The 27649-nt window shown below is 37.5% G+C and overlaps 1 protein-coding gene across 4 annotated transcripts in view; it reads left to right on the top strand.

The window, feature by feature from the left end:
* Positions 1-27649, top strand: part of RAB3GAP1 (RAB3 GTPase activating protein catalytic subunit 1) — a 2239542-nt gene that overhangs the window by 349466 nt on the left and 1862427 nt on the right. For all 4 annotated transcript variants that reach the window (XM_044074944.1, XM_044074945.1, XM_044074942.1 and 1 more), the window contains one exon: positions 2574-2652. In XM_044074944.1, the coding sequence (XP_043930879.1) occupies positions 2574-2652 (79 nt within the window). The remainder of the gene's footprint in view (positions 1-2573; positions 2653-27649) is intronic.

The following is a 27649-nucleotide window of genomic DNA, read 5'->3' on the forward strand; positions in this document are numbered from 1 at the left end:
CACTTGCTCTTTCCTACTGCTGTGCAAAAGATTTTGGATGACCCTTTGGATCTCAGGAGGCTTACCTTCATGTTCCTACTTCAGTTCTTTGCATTATCTATCTGCTTTTCGGCGGGACGGCAGTTTGTTCTCTGAAGTTGGCTTTCCTGCCGCCCCAGAGTGTTAAAGAAAGTTCTGGCTCAGTGATAGCTTTCTTCAGGCTAAAGGAATACAGATCTATCCTATCCCTTAAGACTGCCTGATTGTGGCTCAATGAAGGAAGAGCTAGATCATCATTTTGGAGTATGTATGAGCAGCAGAAAGAGTCCTGGGGGGTGCCCTCACAACAATTCGAGTCGATCTAGTACCTCTCCAGGACATGTACTTTCTGGGTGTTTGAGAATACAACATCCCACTTGTATCCCTTGCCCTCCTGGAAAAAGAGGACAGTCCACTTTACACTTTTCAACCTCATCATGTCACCTCTGGTGACTGGTACAGTCCTTCCTTATAGGAGTGTGCTTAAATGCTATATTCTGGTGCCCAAATGTGGGCATATGAGTATATGCAGGATCTGTCTCAAAAATAAAATGTATGGACACAGCATTCAGGAAAGGGACACTGTCAGGTCAATAATAAAATGTTAAACAAGGAATTTGCTTGATGGTGGGCTCATATCAGTCAACATTTAACACGACAGATGCCGGCCAGAAGCGAGCAGATGGGAGCTCAACAGAATGGAGATGGAAAGCAGGAGACAACATCTATGGAAAGTGGATAAGGACATCAACCTGCTCCACTACACATCATACACATGTAACCCTGAGAGAGATGCCAGTTCCAGGGTTTGCATTAATACACACAGAGGAACAACTTCTTCATGTGGTGCATCAACAAACAAGGGGGACACATCTGTCCTCTATGCAGGCAACAAGCGATTTATCTGGGAGACTGCTCTCCAGTTTAAGCAATGACTTTGTGAGCAACTGCTCTCAGCAGATGTGTCAATCTTTAGAGCAAATGTTTCTGGGCTAGCAGATGTGGATCCTTGAGGTGGAAGTGGATCCCCTTGTGTATGGATCCTTACGAGTGGAAATTGGATCCCCATGTATTTCAGGGAAAACTTCAAGCAGTGTCAAACCATCTCCAGACATATGGCATGTCACGAAGGTTTGTAAACCAGCAGCTCTTTGGTCTTTCACAAAGCTTTTGGAATCACTTCTTGGAGGTGGCTCTTTCTCTTTCAATTCCTCCTCTGGGCATGTGTGTGCCTTTCCAGGGACTCCTCCAAGGTACTTCTGATGGGTTCTACTGGGACAAGCCAAGCTACCCATTAATAGCTCCAGATTAAAGCTCCATTAGATAGAACCCACATGCCTAAGAAGTCCTGATTCCACACCTGTTGTCACAGGACCGATTCACACCTCAATGTGCCACTTCCTCTCTGCCCCTGCTCATCAAGCTTCATACTCTTTGGGCTTACCCTGGCCTCTCTCAACAAGTTGAAAGTTTTGAATGTTTGGAAGCCTCAACTTATTTTGAAGAGAGGAATTGGAAGATAAATGGAGATTTTTTATTTTGGAAAGCAAATAGCAGATTTGATTTTGAGATTTAATTTTTGTAGTGCTCTTCAATATCTCCAATTCTTTACTGACATTTGTTGTCTGTCTTCTCTTTCTTTACATGGTTAAGCAATTTCGTTCCAATTGATTGTGGTTCACACCCACCCATTTTTTTCACTCATCTTGTTTTCAAGTTGTTTCCTGCATCCTTTGTTCAATAAATTTCTTAAAGCTCCTGCTATAAGACCCCACGAAAAGCTCCTGCTTTGGAGAAACTCACTCTACAACCTTTTTGACTCTGCAGCCAAAAGTTTGAGCCTGCAACTACTTCTTGAAGACTGCTTTTTATCATGGAAGACCCAATAAGAAAGGGTTACCTCTGTCTGAAGGGTTTCCTGGTGCAGGCCTTTGATTTTGGTTTAGATTTTCCATAAGGATCTTTTATACCTACATTACTCTTCCTTTCTTTTTCTAGTGTGGTTCCCTCTAGTACAGCTTTAAACCAAACTATTCATTTAAAACTCCCAAAACCGGGGAAAAATTTTAAAAATTTTTTTTTTAGCTTAGATGCACACAGGCAGACATTCAGAGGACAGAACTAAAAGGGTTCAGGCAAGTCTCTCAGTTTTCTTTCTTTTGTTTTTCTTGGGTTCTCGAGGAACAAACAAACAAAAAACAAACTATTTAAGTGGATTTGGTTTTGCATTGCTTTCTCCCATCATGGCAAAGGAGATTCCAGCTGGGATTAGGCCTCATTCCACTAGGGCTGCCACCTGGGCAGCTTTTTTGAGGGGAGTGGCAAGGATATGAGGCAGCTACTTATGGTAGGTACAAAACTGTACTTTTTGCATGTTTTCCTTTTAAAGTATGTTTTAATAATTTAACAAAATTATTTTAACATTATAGTTGTCTGCAGGGTACTATGTTAAGGTTGGAAAGATGTAACTTTTGTATTTCAGTAAAATGTATTTTAAGTCACACTTTACATTTCTCGTGTTTTACTTATCACACATCTCAATCTTTTTATTCTAGATGCACTTCCATTAGCCATGCAGGATTTACTCTGTATGAACAATGATTTCCCACCCAGGGCTCACTGCCTGGTTAGATGGTGTGTATAAACTTTTTTAAATAAATTATGGTCTTTGTCATGTGATTTGTTGAACATTAATGAAGGAAATCCTTGGTAATATGCATACTTATATTCCTCGTATTTTGCTGTATTTAAATTCAGGTTTTTTTTTTTTTCAAAATATGGTGGGCATTGACATTGCTGGTACAAAATCAGTACTTCTGAAAATGATACTTGTGTTGCAAGATATATGGGAATATGCCTTTATTCTGAACTTATATAACAGGTATTCAACAATGTTATTTCAAGAAAACCCTAAATGAAATTGGGGTGGATGCCCACTGATGTCAGTCATAATCCGGCTGAATTTTTCAGCAGTCTAGCAGTTTCCCTCTCAGCTCTGGAAAACTGTCTCAGTCCAGGACATTTCTTGGCCATGTACACAAGCCCAGTTAAAGCCAATTTATGACGTGGCATTTTCAGTTCTTAATGCTCAGAGAAGTTGGTGACTTGTTGGATTTCTTATGCATAAGTAATTTGTCACTCCTATGGCCTACGTTTTCATAGGTTCATAGGTGTATACTAGGCTAATAGCCCTGGAGCCTTTAAAAGCCTAGCCCATAGAAGTGCCCTGGCATCGTGCCGCCCAGTTTCAGTTCCTAGTGCCTCTATCAAGTAGAGCCACTACAGTGGATAATTGCAGCTGTATTCCTCTTTTCTTTGGGAAAACATATTACATATATTGATTATATTTATTTAGCTGGGATAGTCATAAGATGTTTGGTTGTATAATGGCACCCACGTTTTGATAAAGAAATTGTACCTAAATATTTTAACAAGTTTGTTTGTTTTATTTTTATTGTTTTGGTGATCTCTCTCATGATATTGTTAATTATGTATAATTTAAAAGATTTAATGACAAGTGAATATTTGCAAATGGTGATACATTTAAGAAGGATTTGAAGACCGGTATTAACACACCCATCTTACTGGATTTTCTAACAGAGTCTTCACAAGTCACTGGACAGAAAAGTCCCCTGCAGTGACAAAATTGTCCAACTCTGCAGCAGTCCATGAATCTAAACTCTGTAGGTAACTTCACACTACCAAACAGGAAGACACTAATATATGAAGAAATTTTGGTTTTCTAGAGGGCAAGACCAGTATTTAGGATATAATTGCTGCCAAATCCCTGTTACCTTTATCAGTAAGTCCATAATTGATTAAACAGCAGGAACCATAGTATAAATATCTGTAAACGTATATTTGGTTGTTGTCACCTTGCAACAAGAGAACTTCCAGGTAATGGAGCAGGCAACACTAACCTTGGCTTCTACTCCACTGTTATTGTGTCAACTTTGGATGGCAAATCACAAATTCACCCCCAGTCTGGCTACCATGTTCATTGGACAGAGGTGGACAGTAAGTAAATCAGTCCCCAACTAACATATCTCCAACCCACATAACCCTTAGCTACCTCCTTACTAACATACCCCACTATATGGGCATCCAAGGAACTCTGGGACAAAACTGGGTTGGTTGCACAGATATTTTTGTTAAGGCTGTGGTGGTCATTTAGTATAAACCTATGAAACCTGTATGTTAGATCAATTAAGTCCTTTTCATGTGCTCACCGTGCCATCATCATCATCATCAAAGTCTAGTCTTACTCTAGTATATTGGGTGATGAAGAGGATGATTGTTAAATAAGACAAATGCAAACAACTTTAAGAATGAGCAATGACAAACGACAGATATTTCCTTGTCCTCTGATTCACAACAGTAATTGAAACCTGCAAACCCATTAAAGACTTTCATATGCAAACAGTACTAGTGAGCAAACATAATAAAATAAGTTGTCTTTACTGTGGAGAATTATAGCAATATCATGACAGCATTTTCTGGTTACTTTCCATAGAGTTTGTCTTGCCAGTGACTGTATGAACTTTAATTATATATATTTATATCTATATATATATCTATATATATATATATATATATATCTATATATATATCTATATATATATATATATATATATATATATACAATTAAACACAGATCACATTACATGAACCCCCAAAGCCCTTGATGCAGCAGTATTAAATCATTTTATAAGCAAGGAAGTAAATTCAAAAAATCACTTTTCCTGTTTTTCGCTGCAGTAGTGTCTTCTCAGTAATAAATTTCCACATTCCCAAGTAAGCAAACAAATTAGTCCCAGAGTAAAATACTGCAGTTTGTATGTATTGAAATCTCTAAACTGAAAAAAACCACTTGACTTATATTTCTTCTTCTTCAGCTTTCCTTCAGCTGGTATCTGCTGTAGAGTCAAAACATATGTAGTTCTTTCTAAACCTTAATGCTCACTGTTCCAGGCTGTTTTCAGTTATGCTTAAATTATAGTAGAAAAAAACAATAGCTTAAACTGGAAAAAGGAGCAATCAAAATAGAGTACTTTAAATTGCTGTACTGTCAGCAGTATACTATGTCTTTGTCATATTACTTTGTCTGCCTCAGTAAAAATATTTCTTGTATAAGACTTGAGTTTAAAATTTGTGTATGCACATCATGCAGCATCGCTTAGCGAGGGTTAAACTATTCCCGGCGCCACAAAGTGTGCTCTTCAGTTTTTCCCTTAGAAGTAGCCAGTTTCTTAGTTTTAGCACTTGAATTTGCTTCTTTGTGCTCAGCACTTGTTGTAAGCACTAAATAAGCTATAAATTACTACAGCGCTCAACCTTACTGATTACCTAGAGGAAAACAGCTCTTGTACTTACTTTCCTCACTTGTCTAGAGGAAAATAATTTCTTATTCAGGCATGTCCAAGGGTCAGCTTCCGGTGTTCTCTCCTGTCTACCTGATGAATCTGAGCATCTTGGGGCAATGTAGCAATTGCCTCATGTACACAGACAACCTTCTCCTCCTACCACCCAACGCTACAACCTGTGAGAGATGCAGTCATCTAGCCAAACTGGAGACAAATCTCTCTACAACCAAGGCTGAATTTGACAGTCAAGAAGAGAAGGTAAACACTTGCACCACACCACACTCATCACATAGTCCCACTAAACCTACACCACCAAAATCCACACATAGTTAAACAAAAACATTCACGGAGGCTCTCAATAATAATCTGCCCAAGCAACAGAGACCAGCAAAGCAGAAACACAAGCAACCTCCACCCCCCCCCAACACAACCAAAATGACACATAGCCCACAGACTCAGTGCGCCACTCAACCATAGCCCATAAGACAAAACTACGTACCCAACACACTAGTCATAGGTGACTGTATAGTCAGGCACACTGATGTCCCACTCACCAGGCTAAACAAGGAGAAGGTTACTGTCAGCTGCCTGTTGGGTACCAGGATCCACCACATACAGTACTATTTTTATACTTTCTATTTATCATTTCCACTGAACTACAAAAAAAAAAAACATCAAATCAGAAATCACCTGCATTGTAATTCCTTCATGCAGGTCAAACAAACCTGTTCTGTCATGTGATAAACAAGATTTCTATCCCTTTTTGCAGTAAGCAATTATATCACCCGATGTATTTTCTTGGCTATGCTTATAAAATAGTTTAGGTACTACTTTCCATTTGTAAAATATTTATTTTTTGTATAACAAGTTTTGTTATATATTACTGTGTTGTGTAGAGCTTTTCTCCCTGGGCCTCTACTGAAAATGGACATGTGTCCAGCTAGACTAGCCCGGTCAACAAATGCAAAATAAATAAATAAATAAATCCACCCACTCAGGTAAATGCACAACAAGTACAAATATGACTTTGTCATTGTCCATGTTGGTGTGAACGACCTGAGATGTACCTCCCTGGACTACATGAAAAGAGACATGGAAGAGCTCTCCGATCTTGTAGCCCAGGCAGGTATGACCCTAACCCTGAGTAGCATCTTGTCATCACCCAGAATGACACTGCAGTACAAGGACAAATGATTGGCTTCAACAATTGGCTAAGCTTCTGGTGACATTCTAAGGGGATCCAGTATCTGTCTGCCTGGGACGACATGGTCGACAGACCACGATGCTTTGCCAGAGATGGCCTGCACCTGTCGCCCCTGAGATTCCGGATACTGGCTAAGGCTCTTTCTGCCCCTATAGGCAAGGTTCAAATGACAAATTCACCACCTTAACAGGTAGAGGCAAGTAAAAACTGAGGGTAATGCTACTCAATGCTAGAAGTCTAAACCTCAAAATGCACTCACTCGAGGCAATCAAAGTGGAGAACATCGATATCTGTGCAGTGACTGAGACCTGGTTCAAGGCTCCAGAGAGCACCCCTGTCTTACCAGGCTATAACTCATACCACACCTTTCGGCCATCAAACCTGGAACGGAACACCAAAGGTGAGGTGTGTCCTATTCATTAAGGATATCCACACCTCCAGGCTAGTTGCTCAGCATAATGCATCCGAGATTATCAAAGTGCAACTAACTCTGGTCAAAACTGCAATCCAAGTTGTAGCTTGCTACAGATCCCCCACCATGCCCCAGGATTCCCACTCCTCAGGATTCCCACTCTCTTTTCTTGATATACTGGAAAATATTAGGGTTCAACCAAACACCCTAATATTGGGTGATTTCAACTACCCCACCATTAACTGAGACTACTCATGCACCAACTCCTTCACTCAACACTTTCTGGAATTCATAAATTCCAATGCCCTGGATCAACTTATCCACACCCCCACCAGGGGCAAATGTATCCTAGACCTAGTGATTAGGAACATGAGTGACTGGTGTTCCACACCTGAAGTCAACTCCTCTTGGTCAGATCCGACCATAAGCTAATCAGCCTTGATACCCACCCCCCCCCACCCCCATTAAGGAAGCCACTGTAAAAACTTTCTCCAAAGCCAACTTCATGCTTCTTAAAACAGAAGGGGTGAACTTCATGACACCCATGGAGATGGACAATACAGTTACCACTGCAGAATCCAACACAAATGCACTCTGTAAGCACTTACACGAATGCATGGATCGTGCTATCCCTAACAGAACCAAGACACTATCCTCCAAAAAAAGGAAGCCAATCTGGTAGTCCCCTGCCATAAACAAACTCTACAACAGAAGGAAGAAACTGTTGCAAAAGAGAGTAAAATCCCATGAGTGGAGGAGCTCTATGGTCAGCCTCAGTAAGAAGCTAAGATCCCTCATAAAATCTTGCAAAGCTAGCTACGAAAACAAAATTGCCACTGATTCTAAGGACAACCACAAAGCATTCTATAGCTATGTCAAGAATCTCAATGGCAACACCCAGATCTGCTCTGAGTTACAGCACAATGGCACGAAAATTACAGAACCAACTGATATTGCCAACATGCTGGCAGACGAGTTCAGTGCTAACTTTACTCCCCTCTCACCCCCTAAAGGGCCAATATCTATACCGGAAGAATGCAGAGTCCCTGTAATCACAACTACACAGGTAAAAACTGCACTCTCTAAAGCGAATAACACAGCATCCATGGGACCGGGCTGCGTCTTACATGAACTTCAGAATGAACTGGGTCCCCACCTAAGCACCATGTTCAATCATAGCCACACATCAGGCTTTGTGCCCACTGAATGGCGCACAGCAACAGTTATCCCTCTCCACAAAGGGGGAGCCATCACGGACCCCAGGAACTATCACCCTATTAGCCTGACGAGTCTGGTCTGCAAGGCCATGGGACATATCATGGAACTCATAAACAAAGACATTGGTAACCTCCAAACTCTTTACCCCACCCAGTTCGGGTTTGTGAAAGGCAGATCATGCCTCCTGAACCTGATCGACTTCTTTGAGGCAGTCACTAAAGCCGTAGACGAGGGTAAGGTGGTTCACATAGCCTATCTTGACCTCGCCAAGGCTTTCGACACCATCCCCCATTCTGGAATTATAGATAGACTCACTAAACTAGGTATAAATCCCTACGTCACAAGATGGGTTGCCAACTGGCTCACTAACAGAACCCACACTGTAAAAGTTGCAGACTTCAGCAGCTATGAGTTGCTTTTTAATACTGGTACCATCATTGACTGGATCCTAACAACTCACCCAAACCTCACCAAAGCCAGAACATTACCTGATCCTCTCAACGATTACCTACCAGCCTTCGCCTCCCATCTCCACTACATAAACAACACCACTACATCCAAACCCGCAACTTCTCTTCTTTCAAACCTCTACATTCTATGAATCCTTAAAGCATACTGACTGGTCCCCTCTAAAAACCCTTCTTCTAGATGATGCCGTTTCCTACTTTAACCAGTCATTCCTAACCCTTCTCAATCAGCAAGCCCCCTCTTGAACCAAATGCATCAAATCCAACCCCTGCCCATGGTTATCAAAAGATACTAAACTAGCCTTGCACCAAAGGGACAAAAAATGGAAACAATATCAAAAACATAAAAACCTCAACACCCTCCTAGAGTATAAGCAACTACAAAACTCCGAAAAAAAAATAATTAAAGACAGTAAAGCCCACTACTCCAAACTACAGTCCTTGCACTCAACAAATCCCAAAAAAATTCTACTACGCCATCTCATCCATGCTGATTCCTGGCAACAAAGAAAACCCCTGCCCAGACCCCATCCTCTCCAACCTTGAAACAGCCAAGCCAGTTCAACTCATTCTTCATAGACTACATAGCTAAACTATCAGCCTCCTTTCCACCCCCCTCCTGCCCCAACCACCACCCCAATCATCAACCTTCCTCCACATCCTTCTGCCTCAAACCCATCCCCACAAACACTATAAAAAGACTTCTCCTCAAACTCAAAACATGTCGCAATGCACCCGACAACCTTCCACCCACCTTCCTCAAAAAATCTGCACACAGCATTGCCTGTCCCATCTCTATTCTTATAAATAGATCCATACAAGAATCATACGCCCCTTCTATCTGGTGGCATGCTTTCATCATCCCCCTTCACAAAGGTAGCAAAAATACTGATACCACCAACTTCAGGCCTTTTGCTATCCTTTCCCCTCTTTCTAAAATACTAGAGAAAACAATACAAGCACAACTCATGGCACACCTAACACCAAACAATCGCCTCTCCCCTACCCAACACGGCTTCCGCCCTGGCCACAGCACCATGACTGCCCTTCTTTCCTTTCTTGAAACCATAAGCCTTGAATGCAACTCAGGCTAGTTCGTATCCACACTATTCCTAGATCTGTCAAAGGCCTTTGACAGCATCTCACACACTCTATTTATATCTCAACTCTCCACCCTACACCTCTCTCCCACCACCATCGCCTGGTTTTCCAGCTACTTGTCCAACCACCAACAAGCTGTCCAATGGAAAACTTTAACCTCCCCCTTCCTTCCCACACCCACAGGTGTCCCACAAGGTTCTGTTCTTGGCCCTCTTCTCTTCAACCTATTCATTAACAACTTTCACCAATCCATCCCAGACTCATCTGTCATCCAATATGCAGATGACTCAACAATCATCTGCTCAGCCTTCTCCCCCTCCGAGCTCCTAGCAAAAACCCAACTAGCCATCTCCAAAACAGAAACCTGGATGCAATCTATCCATCTGGCACTAAATGCAAAACCTCCATTGACAAATCCACATTTACCATACAGAGCCAAAACAACACCCTCCTTGAAATCGTTCCCAACACCAAGCTTCTTGTCATCATTATTGATGAAGAATTAAAATTTGACACCCACATCAGCTCCACAATCAAGAAAACCCACCAAAAGTTAGGTCTCCTCTGCAGGCACAACCTCTTCCTAAGCCCATATACCCGTCAAACTCTTGCATCCACCTTCCTACTCCCCTCCTTTATGTATGGTGCCCATCTTTTCACCAATCTCCATCTTGGCCTTTGGTCCAAACTTGAATCCTGCTGCCACAAGATCTCCAAATTTGCAACCAATTTAAAAAACTCATCCCACCACTTCCACACTCTCCTCACCATCAACTGGCTTGAACTACCCACCTACCTCAGTTACCTACAGCTCACCATTGTCCACAAGCTCATCTTTAAACCTGCCAACTGCCCAACACTCGCTACCTCCTCAAAACCCTACATTCCCAACCACTCACTCAAATCCAAAAACCAAAATCTCCTTCAGGTCCACAAACCTGCACAACCTCCTGACCATCTACTGCAGTCCCACTCCGTAGCTAAACAGTGGCACTCTCTCCCCACACACCTACGCAACCTACCTAACCATACAATTTTCAAATCTCAGATACTTTCTCATCTTTCTCCCAAATGGGAATGCCCTTGCCACGCTCCAACTTAACCCCCCCCCCCATTCCACCTTGCACTGACTCATCCAACTACCTCTACTATTACTTCATCCCTCCCAAAACAATCCTTCCCCTACCAAAAACTAAATTTCTCTCTAATATCTGTTGTACTATACTCTCCAATCTCAAATATACTATTACCCACTCCATACATAATATTTTCCTAACCTACTCATGGCTAGTAGCTATATATTTTGAAATGTTAAACCTGCAATTGAGTTTATAACAGAAATATTCACTTTATATAAATGTTGAAATTTCTGTATTGAATTATGTCTTTTCATTTTTCTAACATTGTGACAAGCTAGTTGCAAATATAATGGAGCTTATCTGTAAATGTTTAATTAGCTGTATGAACTATGTCCTTTTGTAACATGTGAAATGTAACTTGCAATTATTGTGGAGCATTTCTCCCTGGGCCTCCACTGAAAACGGGCCCTTCTTGGCCCAGGGGACTTCCCTGGTCATCAAACTTAAATAAATAAATAAAGTAAGAAGTCACTAAAAATAGTAAATTAAAAAAAAATAAATAAAGGCAAAATATATACTAGCGATATATAAAAAATACATGGATAGACGGAATTTGGAAAGACGTTTATGTAAGTAAAAATAAACCCTGGGATTCAATAATGCCTACATTAAAGCGTACACTGTTCTGAGTTAACAGACATAGCTCACACCTTATTTGTCGTAATTTTAGTTTCCCTACTGATATTCTTGCAGCTTTAAATACTGACAGGGATTCATAAAGGTTACCACAAAGTATAGACTGCGTGTACATTTAGTGTAATTTTTCTGAGTGACTAGAAAGCACAAAAATGTGATAAGAATGTTCTTGAATACATATTGTGCACACTTAGTGTAGACTTTATTGAATCTGGCCCAAAATATAAAAAGAACTTGACATGTTTACACTAAAGGTGACAAAAATGCTTTTTACATGCATTTCAGATAATTCCATATGGAATATACACTTGCAATATAGAGAATGGAATAATATATGACTGCAGTAAGCTATCAGAAATATTTGCCAACACCTTTTTGGATCTTCAGCAGGCAGTGAAATATCTCCGAATGGATTTGTGTGCAGGAAATTTATGCTCTTTAATGACTGACGAAGTTGCGTTGAAGGCATTGTGTGCACTAACACTGAAAATTGCAGCTGGGCCTGATAGGGTGAATGGCTTTTTCCTGTCTAGGATTAGAGATAGTATCATGTTGTGTCTTACAGTGCTGTTTCTTGGAATAAGATAGATTGTGGTACCAGCTCAATGGAAATCTGCTGTTGTAGTAGCTGTTCCTGAGGGCAGCTATAGAAATAACATAGAAAATTACAGACACATGGAAAACCAACTGCTTAAATGTCACAGTGAAGGATAAAAACAACCATAAAGAAACAATGAAGAACTCACGCAATTTAATGTTTCGCCAAGTGCATTTGTCAGCACAAATGCAAGACATCTCCAAACTAAAGGACAAAACTAAAAACCTGAATACATATACCACTAAGTACATTTCCTTAAAGTAGTTGATTTATCTGACATATCCATTAGTAAAACATCTTGTTAAAAAAAAATCTTCATATGAAAATGAAATAATGTACATAAACATATGCACATACAGTCAATTACTTTTTGAGGTTTAAAGAAATTGACTTTAACTTAGTATACATTGTAATAAAATAATTAATATGTGGTAGTTTTAATGCATTTAGCCTTAATTGTTAATAAATTTCCTTGAATTCAAATGCATTGTTAATGTCTCTTCTCAAGGAGTGGTGGACTGAATCAGTTATAACAAATAAAAACTTCTAATCTGGTCACATCAAAGAGTGTCATAAAAGGGCATTATCCAACTTTCAGGTTTTTATATCATTTATTATGTTCCTTTATGCATTTGAAGACTTCTAATAGTTTTACTGATGTAAAAAGAAGTGGCCAAATAAGCCACCCCAAAAGAAGGACATGTAAAATGTTCTTTGGTATAGTTTGCCCTATCATGCCCCCTGATTACAGCCACATTACAGCAATTAATGAATCTACAAGATTTACAAAAATATAAGGATAAGTTCCCTCTAATTTATCAGAACGTTCAGTAGTAAAATACATACTTATATATTCAATAACTGTTTTAAACTTCTAGATCTCCTTGAACTAAATGTAGTTATTTTCCCAAACACATCTTTAAACTGTGAATAGTGAGTCAGTTTTCTAAATCCAATATCTCATTCAAAAAAATGTAATTAACCTCGATCTTTGAACAATGGTATTAAACATTTCCCTTCTAAAAAAAATGACTGTCCAAACCAAAGTGGAAGCCCTGATAGATTCTCCCTTTTACAACATTTTCTTAGTAAACCCAGGATGTGCATTCCTATAATGCAGAAAAGTATTAGAAAAAGTTTTATCTGTAAATTCTTGGAATCTGTTTTCAGCACAATGTTTCATTAAAGTTGTATCCAAATAATTAATTGAATTCATATCTTAATGATACATGAATTAAAAAAAAAAAGATGTGGTGTTTAAATAATGAATGAATTTATACAACATTCCAATATTACCTAACCACATAAAAAAATCAATATATTGGCAATAAAAATAGATGTATTTATAAAAATATGAATTATATGAATATTTTTATTCTCACTCATTTACAGTAATATTGGTGTAACTGGGTGCCATAACGGCACCCATAGCCACACCCTTGCCAGTAATGTTTCTTATTAATTAGAAAAAAAATGTTTAATAAAATGATGTCCAGAAAGCTGCAGTAATTCTCTGAATCCTGTGCTGAAATAAATCAAACTTAACTAGCTAATTCCTAAACAAATTTAAACTGTCGTTTAATGGAATAGCTGTATATAAATTGACCTCATCTGTTGTAACAAATTTAGCATTCTCATTGTATTGTAAACTGTTAATAATTAAATAAGTAAAAATGGCATGAATCCTTTGTGAATGAAGCAGATGCGCCAACCAATGTTTTAATAGATTTCTCAACAAAGAAAGCTGATTGTACAGTTTTAGACCTCAAAGTCAAAATGATAGTACAAGACAGTGGGATCAAATGTACATTTGTACATTTTAGGAATTCCAAACAATGTTGGTAAAACTGATATTCAGCCACTAAAAACATATATGACTATGATATAATATAACAACTGGAAATTATATCATGTAGAACAGCATCTGTATTCTTGTATGTTTTCATAATTTCTGAATAACTAACCTCACTATATAAGTAATCTATGTTAAGAATGCTTTCAGTTTTCAAACAGTCATTTTAACTTCCACTATAACGATGCTGCCACCTTTATCAGATTTTATAACCTGTTAATCACCCCTTGTTCTAAATTTGTAATTGCTTTCATTTCATCAGAAGTAACATTAAATGCCTTCTCATAGTTTTAAGATTTAAACCTGACCTAAATTCTGACTCATTTGTTCAAGTGCCAATAGACTAGAATGCAAAGGAGGGTTAAATGTGCTAGCATGTTTACAGTGCAAACTTTCACTCAAAAAGTAATCGTCTCTGTTTAAAAAAAAGTCTAAGTTAAATTTAAGTTGCTACAGAATGATTTTAATCACAGACCTACAAGACAGAGTATTATATGTACATGTTTTGAGAAGTACTTATTAAAATGAATTCAGTAATGAATCAAACAAGTGATTGATGGCTTTGTGAATGGATGGTCTCTTTCAAACGTACTGTGCTTTTATAGTAATGTGATGGATGTAATTCTCAAAGGTTTGGTGGTAGATGTTGTTTACCTGCATTTGGCAAAGGCCTTTGATAAACTGCCACATTGGGATGTAGTTTTGGCTGTAACAACTTTAAATGTTAATGTCAACTTCGTAAAATGAATAGTAAATGGACTATTGAACAAGGAATTCAAAGTTATGTTATTTAATGAGTACCTTAGACAATACTATAAACTAAGGTATATTATAGGAGACGATGCTGGGATGATTTATTTTCAATATATTTGTGGCCACTTTTCCAGTTATTAACATTGTTTCGTCAGGACACTGAGACAGGTGCCACTGTCACAGATGTGAGTGAACAACACAGACTTCAGGAAAAGCTGGATTTGTTAGACATACACATGATCCTAGAACAGCAAGGGGACCTTTAATATGAAAAATAATTTGTAGTGGTCCACTTTGGGTAATGTAGTAAGGTGTATAGTTATTATATGAATAATCCACTTTTGTAGTCTTCTACCTTTTTAAGAATTTAGGATTTATCATTGGTAGTGAATTGAAGTCTGGTCAAATAAAAACACTTTTATTCTGTCAATAAGGATATTTTTAGCACTTTAAGCTCAACCAGTCGTGAGATGATGTTGACTTTTACATGTTGTATATAAGACCAAATTACTGTGTGTTTGTACTTTGAATTTGCTCCAGAGGTTAAAAGGACTTCAGAAAACATATGCTAAGAAAATTGAATCATTTAAGAATTTTGAGTTACGGAGCTGTATCTGGCTAATGACCATTTGATAAGGCATTATCTTCTCATACATTTTTAACACCTGTATTGAATTATCACTTGTGACATAGACTTACATTTATGTAAAGTAATCAAATCATATTAACAAGTTCACATTTACAAATATTATGCATCACATATGTTATTGTTATATCTTATCATCTAAACAACATTACATAAATTGTTCAGTTCCTGACTTCTCATAAACTCATTCCTCCTCCAGAATGTTTTTTCTACATACATTATTACCACAATTTCCATTCATCCATAACCCCTTTTCCCATTTTTGCACATGGGGTTGGGGTTTCACTTCACCAGTGGCAATCATCTAGAGCCAAGGTTTACACCTCCAGGTGGCTAGCCCTCCCACAGTGCTTCCACACTGCACACTCACACCTGTGACCAGTTTAGAGTGTCCGACTCACCTATTGCATGTCATTGGAATGTGGGGGTAAGCTGAAGCACCCAAAGAAAATCCACACAAACACAGGGAGGACATGCAGACTCCACACAGAAGGTCTTCATTATAATTAGCATTACATAATGCATGTAAAGATATGTCATGGTTGTTAGCTTTATGTATCATGTATTGCTTTTTTGAATGTATAAATGAGGATTTTTTTGTAGGGCCACTCACCGTGGCAATAGATGAATTCGTATTGGGCTTTAGAATGACAAAAAATACTGTTTGCATCATAGTATGTGATTTATTATTTATTATTTGATTGGATAATATAGAGAAGCTGAAGCAACCTTTGGTTTAATGGGACATGGTAGCTTACTCATTCAAAACTCTCAAGTTCCTCCCTTACCCATAATGCACTAGTCCCTTACCATATCTCATATCTTGTTTGCCACCTTCACGTACAAAGTGGTCACTGTTAGCTCTCAAGCAATAGCTAATTTTCCTGAATTAAATTAAGAACTTTATATCCTTAACTGTTTATCTTTCTATTCCTAATTTTTTTTTGTGTTTCGCCTTTTGCCCTTCCTGCACTTTTCAGTGTATTTCCACCATAGCTGGTATTTCTCTTTCCCTTTCCAACTTTGAGGTAGTTCACTTTATTACCATTGTTGGTAATATTTCATTTTGCTCTCTTCTTTAGATAAAAAAATATTTTCCATAATATTCATTTCTATTGATTCTCTCAGTAGTTATAGTTGAGAAACCCTCTGGTTTTAAAAAATGCATGGCCTATGGCCATAAAAGTCTCATTATCGGATGCACACCCTGTGTGTGTTTATTGTTTAGACCCGGCCTGTGATATTTGTTAGGCCTTTAATCATAGGGCACTCATTGATCATAGAAACAAACTTATTTTGAGAGGATTACTCCCCGGTCAGTCTTCCAATACAGCATCTGGGGCACAGACCCCTAAGAAATATGACAAGAAAGAAGCCAGAAAGCATTCTCCGGACCCTGAAAGTTATTTGGCTCCAGGTTCGGAACTGCCTCAACTTTCAAAACTTTCAGACCATATATCTTCGGATCCAAAGAAGAAATCCGGTCTGACTACTTCTGATCCAAAGGCTATGACAAGAGCATTGGATCTGACCCCCTTGAATCTAGCAAAGCATGAAGAAATGTTACCTTGAATGTTGATAGCAGACAAGCAGGTCTATTCTAATGCTTCACAATGATCACTCAACATGAATGTGGTGGAAGAAATATTCTGTCGATGGGGCCAACAATGCTGTGGCCAACATTGCTGTGATCTCTTTGCATCTCCCCTCAACGACAAGTGCAGAAGGTTCTTTGCCCTGGTCACCCCAACAGGGGAATCACTAAGAGATGCAGTGCTGCACAAATTTCCCCCTGGTCTCCTCTACACTTTTCCTCCAGTACCTGTAATCCCCAGATTTCTTCAGAAAGCATCTCAATTGAAGAGCACAGTCATCCTCATTGCTCCTTGTTTCATCAGATTTGGTTCCCCTTTCTTTGGCCTCATCTTCTTTGCCAGCCATGGCTTCTGGATCCAGTTCTAGACCTGTCTCGTCTGACAGACATGATACACCCAGACATCTTAGGCCTAAAATTGACCCCATAGTTTCTCCACGTCCGTTGATAGCAAGACAGCCCAGGCTGTCCTCCCCCATCCACCACATTCTTTTATCCTCCCACAAAGCTTCAACTAGAAAAATTTACAAAAGTAAATGGAAAAGGTTTTTTTATTTGAGTGCATCAAAATTACATTTACCCTTTTTCAGCACCAGTACCTAAAGTTCTTCAGTTTTTAGCTACAATTTTTTAACAAAGATGTGAGTTCTTCAACTATAAAAGTACAACTAACTTCCATTCCTAATATTCACATTGGAGTAAATAATTTTTCTTTACCTTTTCCAAACTTTGTAAGGCCTTTGTATGGGAACCTTTCTTCTTAGACCCCCCCCCCTTTAAGATCCCACTCCCCTGTGGGATTTGACTTTGGTTTTACAATCTTTGACCCAGTCTTCCTGTGAATCATTGGCCAAGTGTGAACAAAAATTTGTAACCAGGAAGACTATGTTTTTAGTGGCAATTGCATGTGCTAGAAGAGGCTCGGAACTTCAAGGCCCATCTTTTCAGCCTCCTCATTTGATTTTTCATAAGGATAGGATATCCTTACAAAGCAACCCATCCTTCCTAAGGTGGTGTCTGTATGCAATATTAATCAAACTATCAACCTTCAGGTTTTCTTTCCAAAATTTTCAAACAGAGTATATGTTGCACCTGTTGGATGTTCACAGACGGTTACAATTTTGAGGAAATCAGATCAGTTACTTGTCTCCTTTTCAGATTTTAAATTCGGCAAACCATTTAGTAAAATAACCAAAGCTAAATGGTTTAACTGAGTTGTATTTCATTTGTTTATAAAAAAAATGGACTTATCTTTGCCAAAATGTCTAAAACCTCATTCTGCTAAGTCTATGGAAAATGTTTCAGTATTTTTACTCGGGTCTTCCTTAGGTGATATTTGTGCAGCTTCAACTTGGCTAACTCTTATACCTTTGTTGCTTATTTATTGCTCATTACAAATTGATTCTGGTTTCTAGGGGAAGAGCAGCTATCTGCTCAGTGGAATACCCTTTCCTTAGAGTCCTCCCAGGATTTATCTAGCTGGGGACTGTGTCCCAACAGTTGAGAAATGAATGAAAATGACAACATCAGATTAAAAATGTTATGTACTCACCATAACGTACCTCCAAACCCCTTTTAGTTTGACTTCTGGAGGGATTAGAAGAGGCTAGAGGAACCAGTATTCCTTTATTGGAGCTCCAGATACTGTTATCTCATCTCTTTATATTTACTAGATATTATATAGGTTTAAAAATCAGAAAACAAGATCTGAGGTATGGTAGGGGACTAGTGCATTGTGGGTAAAGGAGGAGCTCATTAGTTTTGTTGTTTCATGAGCTGGAAAAAGTGGCAGAGTCTGATCTGAACCCAACAGTTGGGGAAGAATGAAAATGAATAACACATATGGAAAGTTATGGTGAATACTTTTTTCCATTTTCTAATAATTGCTTTTTTGACAGTTACCAAAATTTAACTTAACAAGGCCTTACTATGGCTAGGCAATTCAAATCCTGTATCCCATCTCAAAAAGAAAAAAGTTCTTATTACACTCATTTGCTCACCCGGCATTCCTGACAGAATATTCTGTAGGGTATTTTTAAAGACTTGTAATCCAAAAACATGACAACCACAAACAGCACCAAACCACAGATACGAGGAACCTGGCTCCAGTAAAGGCTATCCCTTCCAAGATACCTCTTGTCAGAGGAATAGCTGGTACAAGCACTTCCACAAAACGCACTGTTGGATTATTGTTAAAAGTTCATGGACCTTAATTGCAATACTTAGAATAGTGCAACTTTAAATACAGTTAGGGAGAATATACATTAATTATAATACTGCAGTATCTTAGAGTATCTCTGGAACCTCAGAGTAGGAGATACTCTAAGATACTGCAGTATTCAACTTGTGGAAGTGTTTGCACTAGCTATTCATCTGACAAGAGGAATCATGGAAGGGACAGCCTTTATTGGAGACAGGTTCCTCGTATCTGTATTTTTAAAGTCTGCCAAGTCATTATACTTCCAAAGCCTATGTTCCCAGGTACCTCTTTCTTCCCCATCACACCTCCAACATTTGTCATCTACCTGAGGAAAAATTCTTTGGAGTCTGCTTGGGTTATAAAAATATCTGTTCAAACACCTCCAGACAAAAATGCTAAATCTAGATTTTGTTGCATATTTGGGGGCCATACATATGTCCTCCCATTGTTTCTTTGTAAGTTGCATATTGAATCTCTCTTCCTAATCGTTTCTAACCTGTCTTCTCATACATGATTAAAACTTAGCATCCACAGTAAGAGCAATATTTAGTAATCATAGTATGACCACAGGGAACAATAATTTATTGGTACAAGGTTTAAAAATGGGTGAGAAAAATGCTTTATTCATTCAGTGGCTAGGATTTGGAATTATACTGATTTTGCTAAGGATGTGTTAGATGCATAGTTTATAAGCAAACTGTTTTGAGGTTTTTTTTTTTGGGGGGGGTGAAGTAAAATTCTTTGACAGTCCTCATAACTCAAGTTTGTTCATACAAATACATTGTAACATTGTATTACATAATGAGAAAAACTAATTATTGAGTATCGGCATAAGCTGCAGTTCAAGTGAGATTAAAGAAATTTGTCTTGATTTATGTACATATAAAATAGACATATGAAATATACTACTATTTCAGTATCTGATTATAGTGATGATTCTGGGGATGCACATTGATGCAAATGGCTGGAGGGGGTGACTTCTAAAATCTGCAGTGGTATGTAAAGGCAAAACTCAAAAGATGTAAGAAGACTCCAGCATAAATCACCAGTATTTGAGTGGATATCACTTTCTAGTTGAAATACTGGAATGCTTTTCACAAACATAAACATCTGTGAAGTCCTTTGCTAAAGAAAGTAAATCAGGAGCTTGAAACAGAGAAACAATTCTCAGAGCAGTTTAGCTGTCCTGAATTTTAAAACCTTCCACTATCAACTCATACTTTCTGAACATCAGTCTGTTTATGATGAATACAGATACAGCTCCTGCTGTAACTCTGTCTTTATGAATGACTGTGTAACTGAAATCAGTTTAAAAAGCTGTTTCCAAATCATAATTTGACTTTTGTTAGACATCAGAAGGGGTAGCTGGACTTGTAGTCACCTCAGTGTCACCCAGATATAGTAACTTTAATATTTTTCTGAAAAGACTGTAGTAGTGTTAGGGTGCACTTGGACAAAATGTATGAAATAAAAATATCATTTGGATGATTGTTCATTGTAGTTTTCTATGTTTTCCAGAAATAAGATAGAAATTATCTGTGCACACGTTTCTAAAAGCAAATTTACAAGGAAGGTAATAGAGAAGATCACATGGTCTAATTACTGTGACATGAAGAATGGATCTCCGTAAGCACAAGAAGTAGCTTAGTAGAATTATAGAGTTTTCAGGATGCCTACTGTGAGCTACAAGTGTCATGTTCAGATCTTGCCTCTGCATTTTAGTTCTGTTTAAAAACTAGGCTAAAACATTAATATCTTCAGATGACTTGTTAATTCTAACTTTAAAGTGCAACTTTATTTGTACTGGTGCCTGAATATGTTTTGACACGGAGTTACTAAAAACCATCGGTTGTTTGGTGTTTATGGTGTTAAACTTTTGGCTAGAGAAATTCAAGAGGATTTGCAAGTATTGAATGTAAAACGTCATCTACACTCCAAAACATTAGATTTAAAGAAAAAATAACTACATAATTAGATACTGAAGAAGGGAGAGAAGTAGCATCTCAAAAGTCTAAAAAGGAAGAGATGTCTTTGCTGCAGAACATTAAGAAAGCTCTGTCTTCTCTCTATCAGTTTTTAATATAACGGATCTTGGTTGTAGTTCAGTTGTTGCAAACTCGTCAGATGTGACTAAGGGAATGGATAAATCTAAACTGAGAGCCAGTATGTTTAAGATCGTTTACTGTTAACGTAAAGGCAAAAATATTGAAAAAGACTTGGCTTCACTTTGAAAACAATTACTGGATGTTTACACAGCTTACAAAAGGAACAACATAATCATTAAAAGACTGCCAGAGCATTTTGATAATGCAGCATTGTTTGATACAGTTGAAGACATTTTATAGTGAGATCTGGATTACAATAAACCCAAACAGTTGTTTTGTTGATGAACATACTTGCCTTGAGAAATTTAGTAGTGGTGACTTGTTAGTATAGTGTAAATCTTCATATTAATGAAGTTAATTTATACAGTGGGTATCTTTTAACTTATTTTCAATATATTTATTTATTTTGTAAGGACAGAAGTTTAGTACAAAGCTAATATCTCCAATTTCCTTAAGAAAGGATTCTTTTGGTTACTTTTTTGACCTTGTTCCCTTTTAGTAATAAAAACCTGAAGTGTGGCAACTTACATTTTTATGTATGTGTTTTGCTTTGTTTGAGAACTGATGGAGATTTACAATATGTGGTATTCAGAAAAGATTAATAGTTGTCAAAACTTATGTGGGGTGGCAGAATCTTGAATGACATTAGGAAGTGATATATATTTGTCATTAGGTTAGTGTTAATTGATTAGTTATTTTTTATTCACCAAGTCCCGCTCCTGACCATCTAACCTCTTTCTGGCTGCCCTGTTTGAATCATTCTGTCTCTGCAAGCAAGAGTCCTTCCTCATATTTTTTCTCTTCAGACCAAGAATTGATCACCAGAAACAATGTCGGCATCTGTAGTGGCTTGGGGGCTTTATACTTAACCTTAATTCCCCATACATCCCCTTTTAGTGTGCCTTAGGAATATAGTAGGTGTAGTGGGGGTGTGGTGGATACAGCATTCTCATCTCCTGATGGTTATCCCAGTCTTCCTACTAATTAGAAACCAGTGGGCGCAGTCCCTTCATTCGTTCCCTATCCCCAAATACAGCTGTAGGGCCAATAATCAAACCTCTGTCATCTGGGTTGTACTCATTACCTCAGTTCCAGGAAGTCATTAGTATTTCCTTGACTTTTGTTTCCGGTCTCTCTTCTAGGGGGCTTGAAAGGTTAGACCAGTGGAAATGGAAAAGAGTGTTATTATCTTTATTAGCTTTGTTTGTGGTAAATCAACAGATTTAATCTTCAAAATTATAGATGGATGTAATAATTTTTATTTATTGGTTACTACATGTTTTAGGATGACTTGACCATTCCTTTTGTGGAATCTTAAAGGCACTGAAAACATGACCAAACATAGTATATATTTTCTTAATTTGCTGCATAACTCTGAGTTTCACCTTGCTTGTAAAAGCTTAAAAAGCATTAACAAGATGTGTAGTAAAATGGTAATTCTTAACTCTGTGTTTGGGTAGATATTGTTATCGGAACAATCACTTCAGATGTATGTCATTTTTAATAGTTTGATCTAGAAGTAAAGTGTTGTTACTTGGTACTGAAGTACAGAATTATTGATAAGCCAGTCTTGTTATTAAATGTTTCTACCCAATATTCTGGTGAGTTGGACTTTATTAGGTGCTGTTTATATTTCACAGCTTCTATTTTCTTACTACAGAAGATTGAAATCCGTGCTAAATCCATTGCTAGACAGAGCATGGCAACAATATATGAGCAGTAACCTAGTATCTTTAGCCTTCTCAGAGTTGGTGGACATTTTTAACTTGCAAAATCTCCTTAGATCACTCTTTCTAGATAGAAAACATTATTTTTTTCTTTTCCCATTCTCTATAAACCATAGTGTAGGGTTAACTTTTTTTATTTTTGATTACCTTTTAAGTGTCATAGACTGTGATTTGCAGGCTTGGTCCTTCTTGGACAAGTCTGAGATTTACTTGATGAATCCAGACAAAATGTTTGATAAGATGTACAGGGTATTTGAATGAAGCATGAAGTTGTCTTTTTCAGATTATGTGAATATTTATAAGGTTAATCGCAAATTATTTAGATAACTTTCTTATAGAATTTATGGATAATTCATTTGTTTAGACATTAGATGGACAGCTTTTAAAGTTTAATAAGAGGCCACTTGATTAGTTGGGTACTTTTAAGAATACATTTAGCATGTTCATGATTATGAATCAGTGTTAAGAAATTTAGAGGATTTGCAGTTGAAATCTTGGGAATTATCTGACCAGGAAGAAGAAAAAGAAACACTGAGCGACCTAAATACAGCACTTAGTGTACCCATTTATCTTGGTTTGAGGGTAAGATGTTCCCTAACAAGAATAGTCACATGTCTCTTCAACATGTTTAACAAAGATAATTCCTCTGTAAAATTGTCCATTAAAATTAAGTGTAGTGCAGGATAATCACAAAGATAGGACAGAAGTTATAGATTTTTAAAAGATAAATTGTTACAAGATATTTAGTATACTAAACTATACAGTGACACAGGAGAAAATAGGCAGTTGTATTGATGAGGTACAATACCTGATAAGTTCCAATCAAGTTGGGGATGGACTGAATAACATAATTTGTAGAAAAAGAGGTATGTGATGTGATTAATATCTAGGCCCCTGGATCATAGAGAGTTGCTGTGTTTAAATGAGTAGTTGAATAGTTTAATAAAACTATAGCTACCATGCTATAGTCTTTGTAGCTATATGTGGTTAAGTGGATTTTCTGGCAAATATGTTAACCATTCTGAAATTATTTTGCTACAGAAACCAGAAACGTATCCATTTGAACCAACTAATAATATGCCAGTTGCTGTAATCAATCTAGATTTTAAAATCTGTGCTTCCTGTATTAACCATCAGAAGTAAGCATGCTATTTCAGACATCGGTCAGGATAAACATTGAGAATGGATTTGATTATCCCACTGTAAATATTATAACTTGAAAATCAAGACATTCCCCCTTTTGGTTTTAATGGGTGCTTCAGAAACTTTTCTAAAACTTTGAATAAAAAGTACAAATTTCCTGAATCATTTAGTAACAATGTCAACAGCCTGATTTTGGGCTAGCACAGTTGTCTTTATTGATTATACTAGTTCTGAAATGATTCAGATTAATTGTGCTAATTCCCAGGGGTCCTTTATTTTGTTACTTATTTAGCCTGCATGCTTGGCCATTATTTTTAATACAACACAGAAACCAACCATGGAAATTTCCTTGGATTTAAACAACTTAAATATCATTGATGGCTTTGGCTGATAACATATATATTCAGTGTCCCACATACAATTTTCAAATTACATTCAATTCATAAATTTGCAGGCATGTCTAATTATACATTACGCATAAATCTGTTTCCCCTCTTTTGATATGTATCTTCTTTTAAGTATGGTAGGTTCTCATCCTTGTTTTAATTTCTCTAAGTCTTTTAGGTTTCTAATAACATGATGGGAATGGACTCCATTCCTAAGTAAAATATTATTAAAGTTAATTAAATTAGTATTGTTTCAGTCTTTGAAGCTAGCCAAAAGTGCTCTTTGCAGCACCCGCAGCTTGCCCAGAATTGACTCCTCCTGCAATTCATATGGAGTTAGTATCAGTAGTATAGATAAATAACACTGTAAATTATTTTTTATGAGACCCATTGCCCCTACTACTATTGGAACTGTATGGATATCCTTTTTCCACTCTGCCCTCATGTCTGCCTGCAAATCATGTTTTTTATGACTTTGTGCCTTTCTGTATGTGAGATACTATACTCCCTGGGTGTAGCAATTTCAATTATCAATATTTTGTTTGTCTTCTTTCATGGACTACTAATCTGTTTTGTAAACTGTTGGCAATTGGTGATCCCATTTGATATAAAGTTCATCCTTCTCTATAATGCTATGAGGCTTATGTTTCCAGTGCTTCTCAACTACATTGGTATTGTAACGTTTGCAAATCTCCAGTGCAGCAGTCTTGATACATTATTATGCTTTTAAGAATACAGACCATCTGCCGTTAGTGTATCACACCCAGCAACAGGATGTGTGACTGTTTCCAGTTCTGTTTTACAGAACTTGCATTTGTCTGTTTTTCCTACCTGCTGAATGGACTTTATAAACCAACATGAATGTAGTCTGGTATACTGGGTCATCAGTATTAACCTTTTGTCTTTTGGTTTAAATTTACTTCTCTTTAACCATTCCTGCCTCAGAAACTGATCAACATGAAATTGTTCCAGAACTTCCAAGTTGGCTACACATTGAGTAAGAGCTTAATATCAACTCTCCTAGTGTGAAAACAGAAACTCAGAAAGAGCCAGTGAACTCATTATTTTGGGTACATTTCAATAACTGGCTAGTAAATGCACTGCCTGGATGCCAGCAGAAAAACAAATTCAGAGAACCTAAATGAAAACCAATCACAAAAGGTAAGGAGAAAACACTGACTGAGAAGAGTTCTGCAGCTCTTCAGCAAAAAGCAGTGCAATGCCAGCGTTGGAGCAAGATGTGACTTAAAGTAACCTAGAGGGAAAAAACTAAATCGGATATAATCAGAGCTGGTTAAATGATGGAGTACATCAACTCAAGTAACAAAAGACTGGAAAAATGGAAGAAGCTTTAAGTAGATATTCATATGAGGTGACTTTAAGTAGATATTCATATGAGGTGATGCAAACTGCAAAAAATCAGAGGATGAAATGAAGAAAAGGCTGGCTGAATATGAGACTGCTGAAGAAGTGATGTTTCAAAAAATAATAGAATTAAAAGACAGAACACGTAAGGAAAACCAGAGATTTTCTGCTGTATTAGTGAAGCTGAAAGGAACAGACTGTATTAATTTCATGAAAGCACACATATGCAACTGGACTGGTATTCCACAGCAGGAGTTGTTAATTGAAAGGGCATATTGTGTATATAAACCAAACCAACCATGCCATGAGAAAGCAAACTAGACCTGTAATACTAAAGATGAAATCCTACCAGCAGAAGGAGTTGATTCTGACAAAAGTGTGGCAGAAGGACAAAGTACTGAAAGTGAGAGGCAGCAGAGTGTTTGTAGAAAATGTTTACTCATTGTACACCAGGAGAAAAGAGGAGTACATTTATTCCGGAATCAGGGAAAGTTGAGAAGCAGGTGTGAGCTTCAAACTGCTCTACCCAGCTATCTCCGAAATATCCTTTCCTTGAGGAACAGAATGATTTTTTTGATGCAGAACATGCTAAGAAGGAATTACAAAAGTTTGTACAACAAAACTTGAGCTGTGAAGCAGAAGGAGACTCTGGATCTTGTTCTTCTGGTAATAAAAAACAGAGAGACTGTGCCAGTGAAACCTTTTCCATTGTTTCAACAGAAAATGCTTGAGAGACAGAAAAGAACACAAGAGTTGAGTAGAAGAATCGAGTGTACATTGGAAAGGAAGCAGAAGCTGGATTTGGGAGATGAAGGCAAACAGGAATAAAACCAGTAACTCAGAAATTGACAAATAAATGTGGGATTACAAAGTATTAATTATATTTGTAAAACATGACCAAACAAGGAAATGTAGAAATATTGGACTTTTTTTTACTTTGTTAAACTTGTAGTGGACTCTAAAGCACATGCCCTACTTCATGTCATTAAAGTTTGGAGGAGCACTTAGGATAGGGCAAGAGGGAGGAAAGAGTAAACTGCAAGTAAAACAAATTTTTGTTCTTAACAGTATTGTCTTTATTGTGCATGAGATAATCTGCATGCTATGAAGTAAAGTTTTTCCTCAGTTATTTTCAAGTGTAAAGGGGATACTAAAGTAAACATGTGCTGCTGTTTTCCCCTTCTTTTCTCTTTCTCCTTGTTCAGTTTTAAGTCATGTAGGCCCTTTAATGTAAATAAAAATAAGACAATTCTGGTGAAAAGAGTAGGATACAAGAACAAGTGTTGTAATTTTTCTCATTCTTGCATAGGGGAGTTACTGGATTAAGGTCCTTGGCTTGATCTAGTAACATGTTTTAAATTAAATCAAATAGGTAAAGTACATTGAATACACTGAAGCTTTCTTCTAGCAAATAAATGCTTGCAGAATTAACTCCATATATGGTTCTTATGTCTCCATGGGGACAGTCTGATAAAGAGCAATAAAGCAAAATACATTTTTTTCTTTCAGTGGCTAAGAGATGTTTTCTGCAAGCATTCAAGTGTTTCCTATTCGGGGAGTGCAGTAAAGAAAAGAAACCAAGATATCACTTAGAAGCACAGGCTGTAGCATGCATCTTCTCATGGATAACCTTCCTTTTAGGTTAACCCAAATTTGTGAGTGTGGCTGTAAGTTTGGGGCAGTTGTTCCTATTAGGAAGGTAAAACTTTAGTATTTGAAGAT

Source organism: Protopterus annectens, chromosome 6.part0 (assembly GCF_019279795.1).
Source record: "Protopterus annectens isolate FY-2018-M chromosome 6.part0, PAN1.0, whole genome shotgun sequence".
NCBI lineage: Eukaryota > Metazoa > Chordata > Ceratodontiformes > Protopteridae > Protopterus > Protopterus annectens.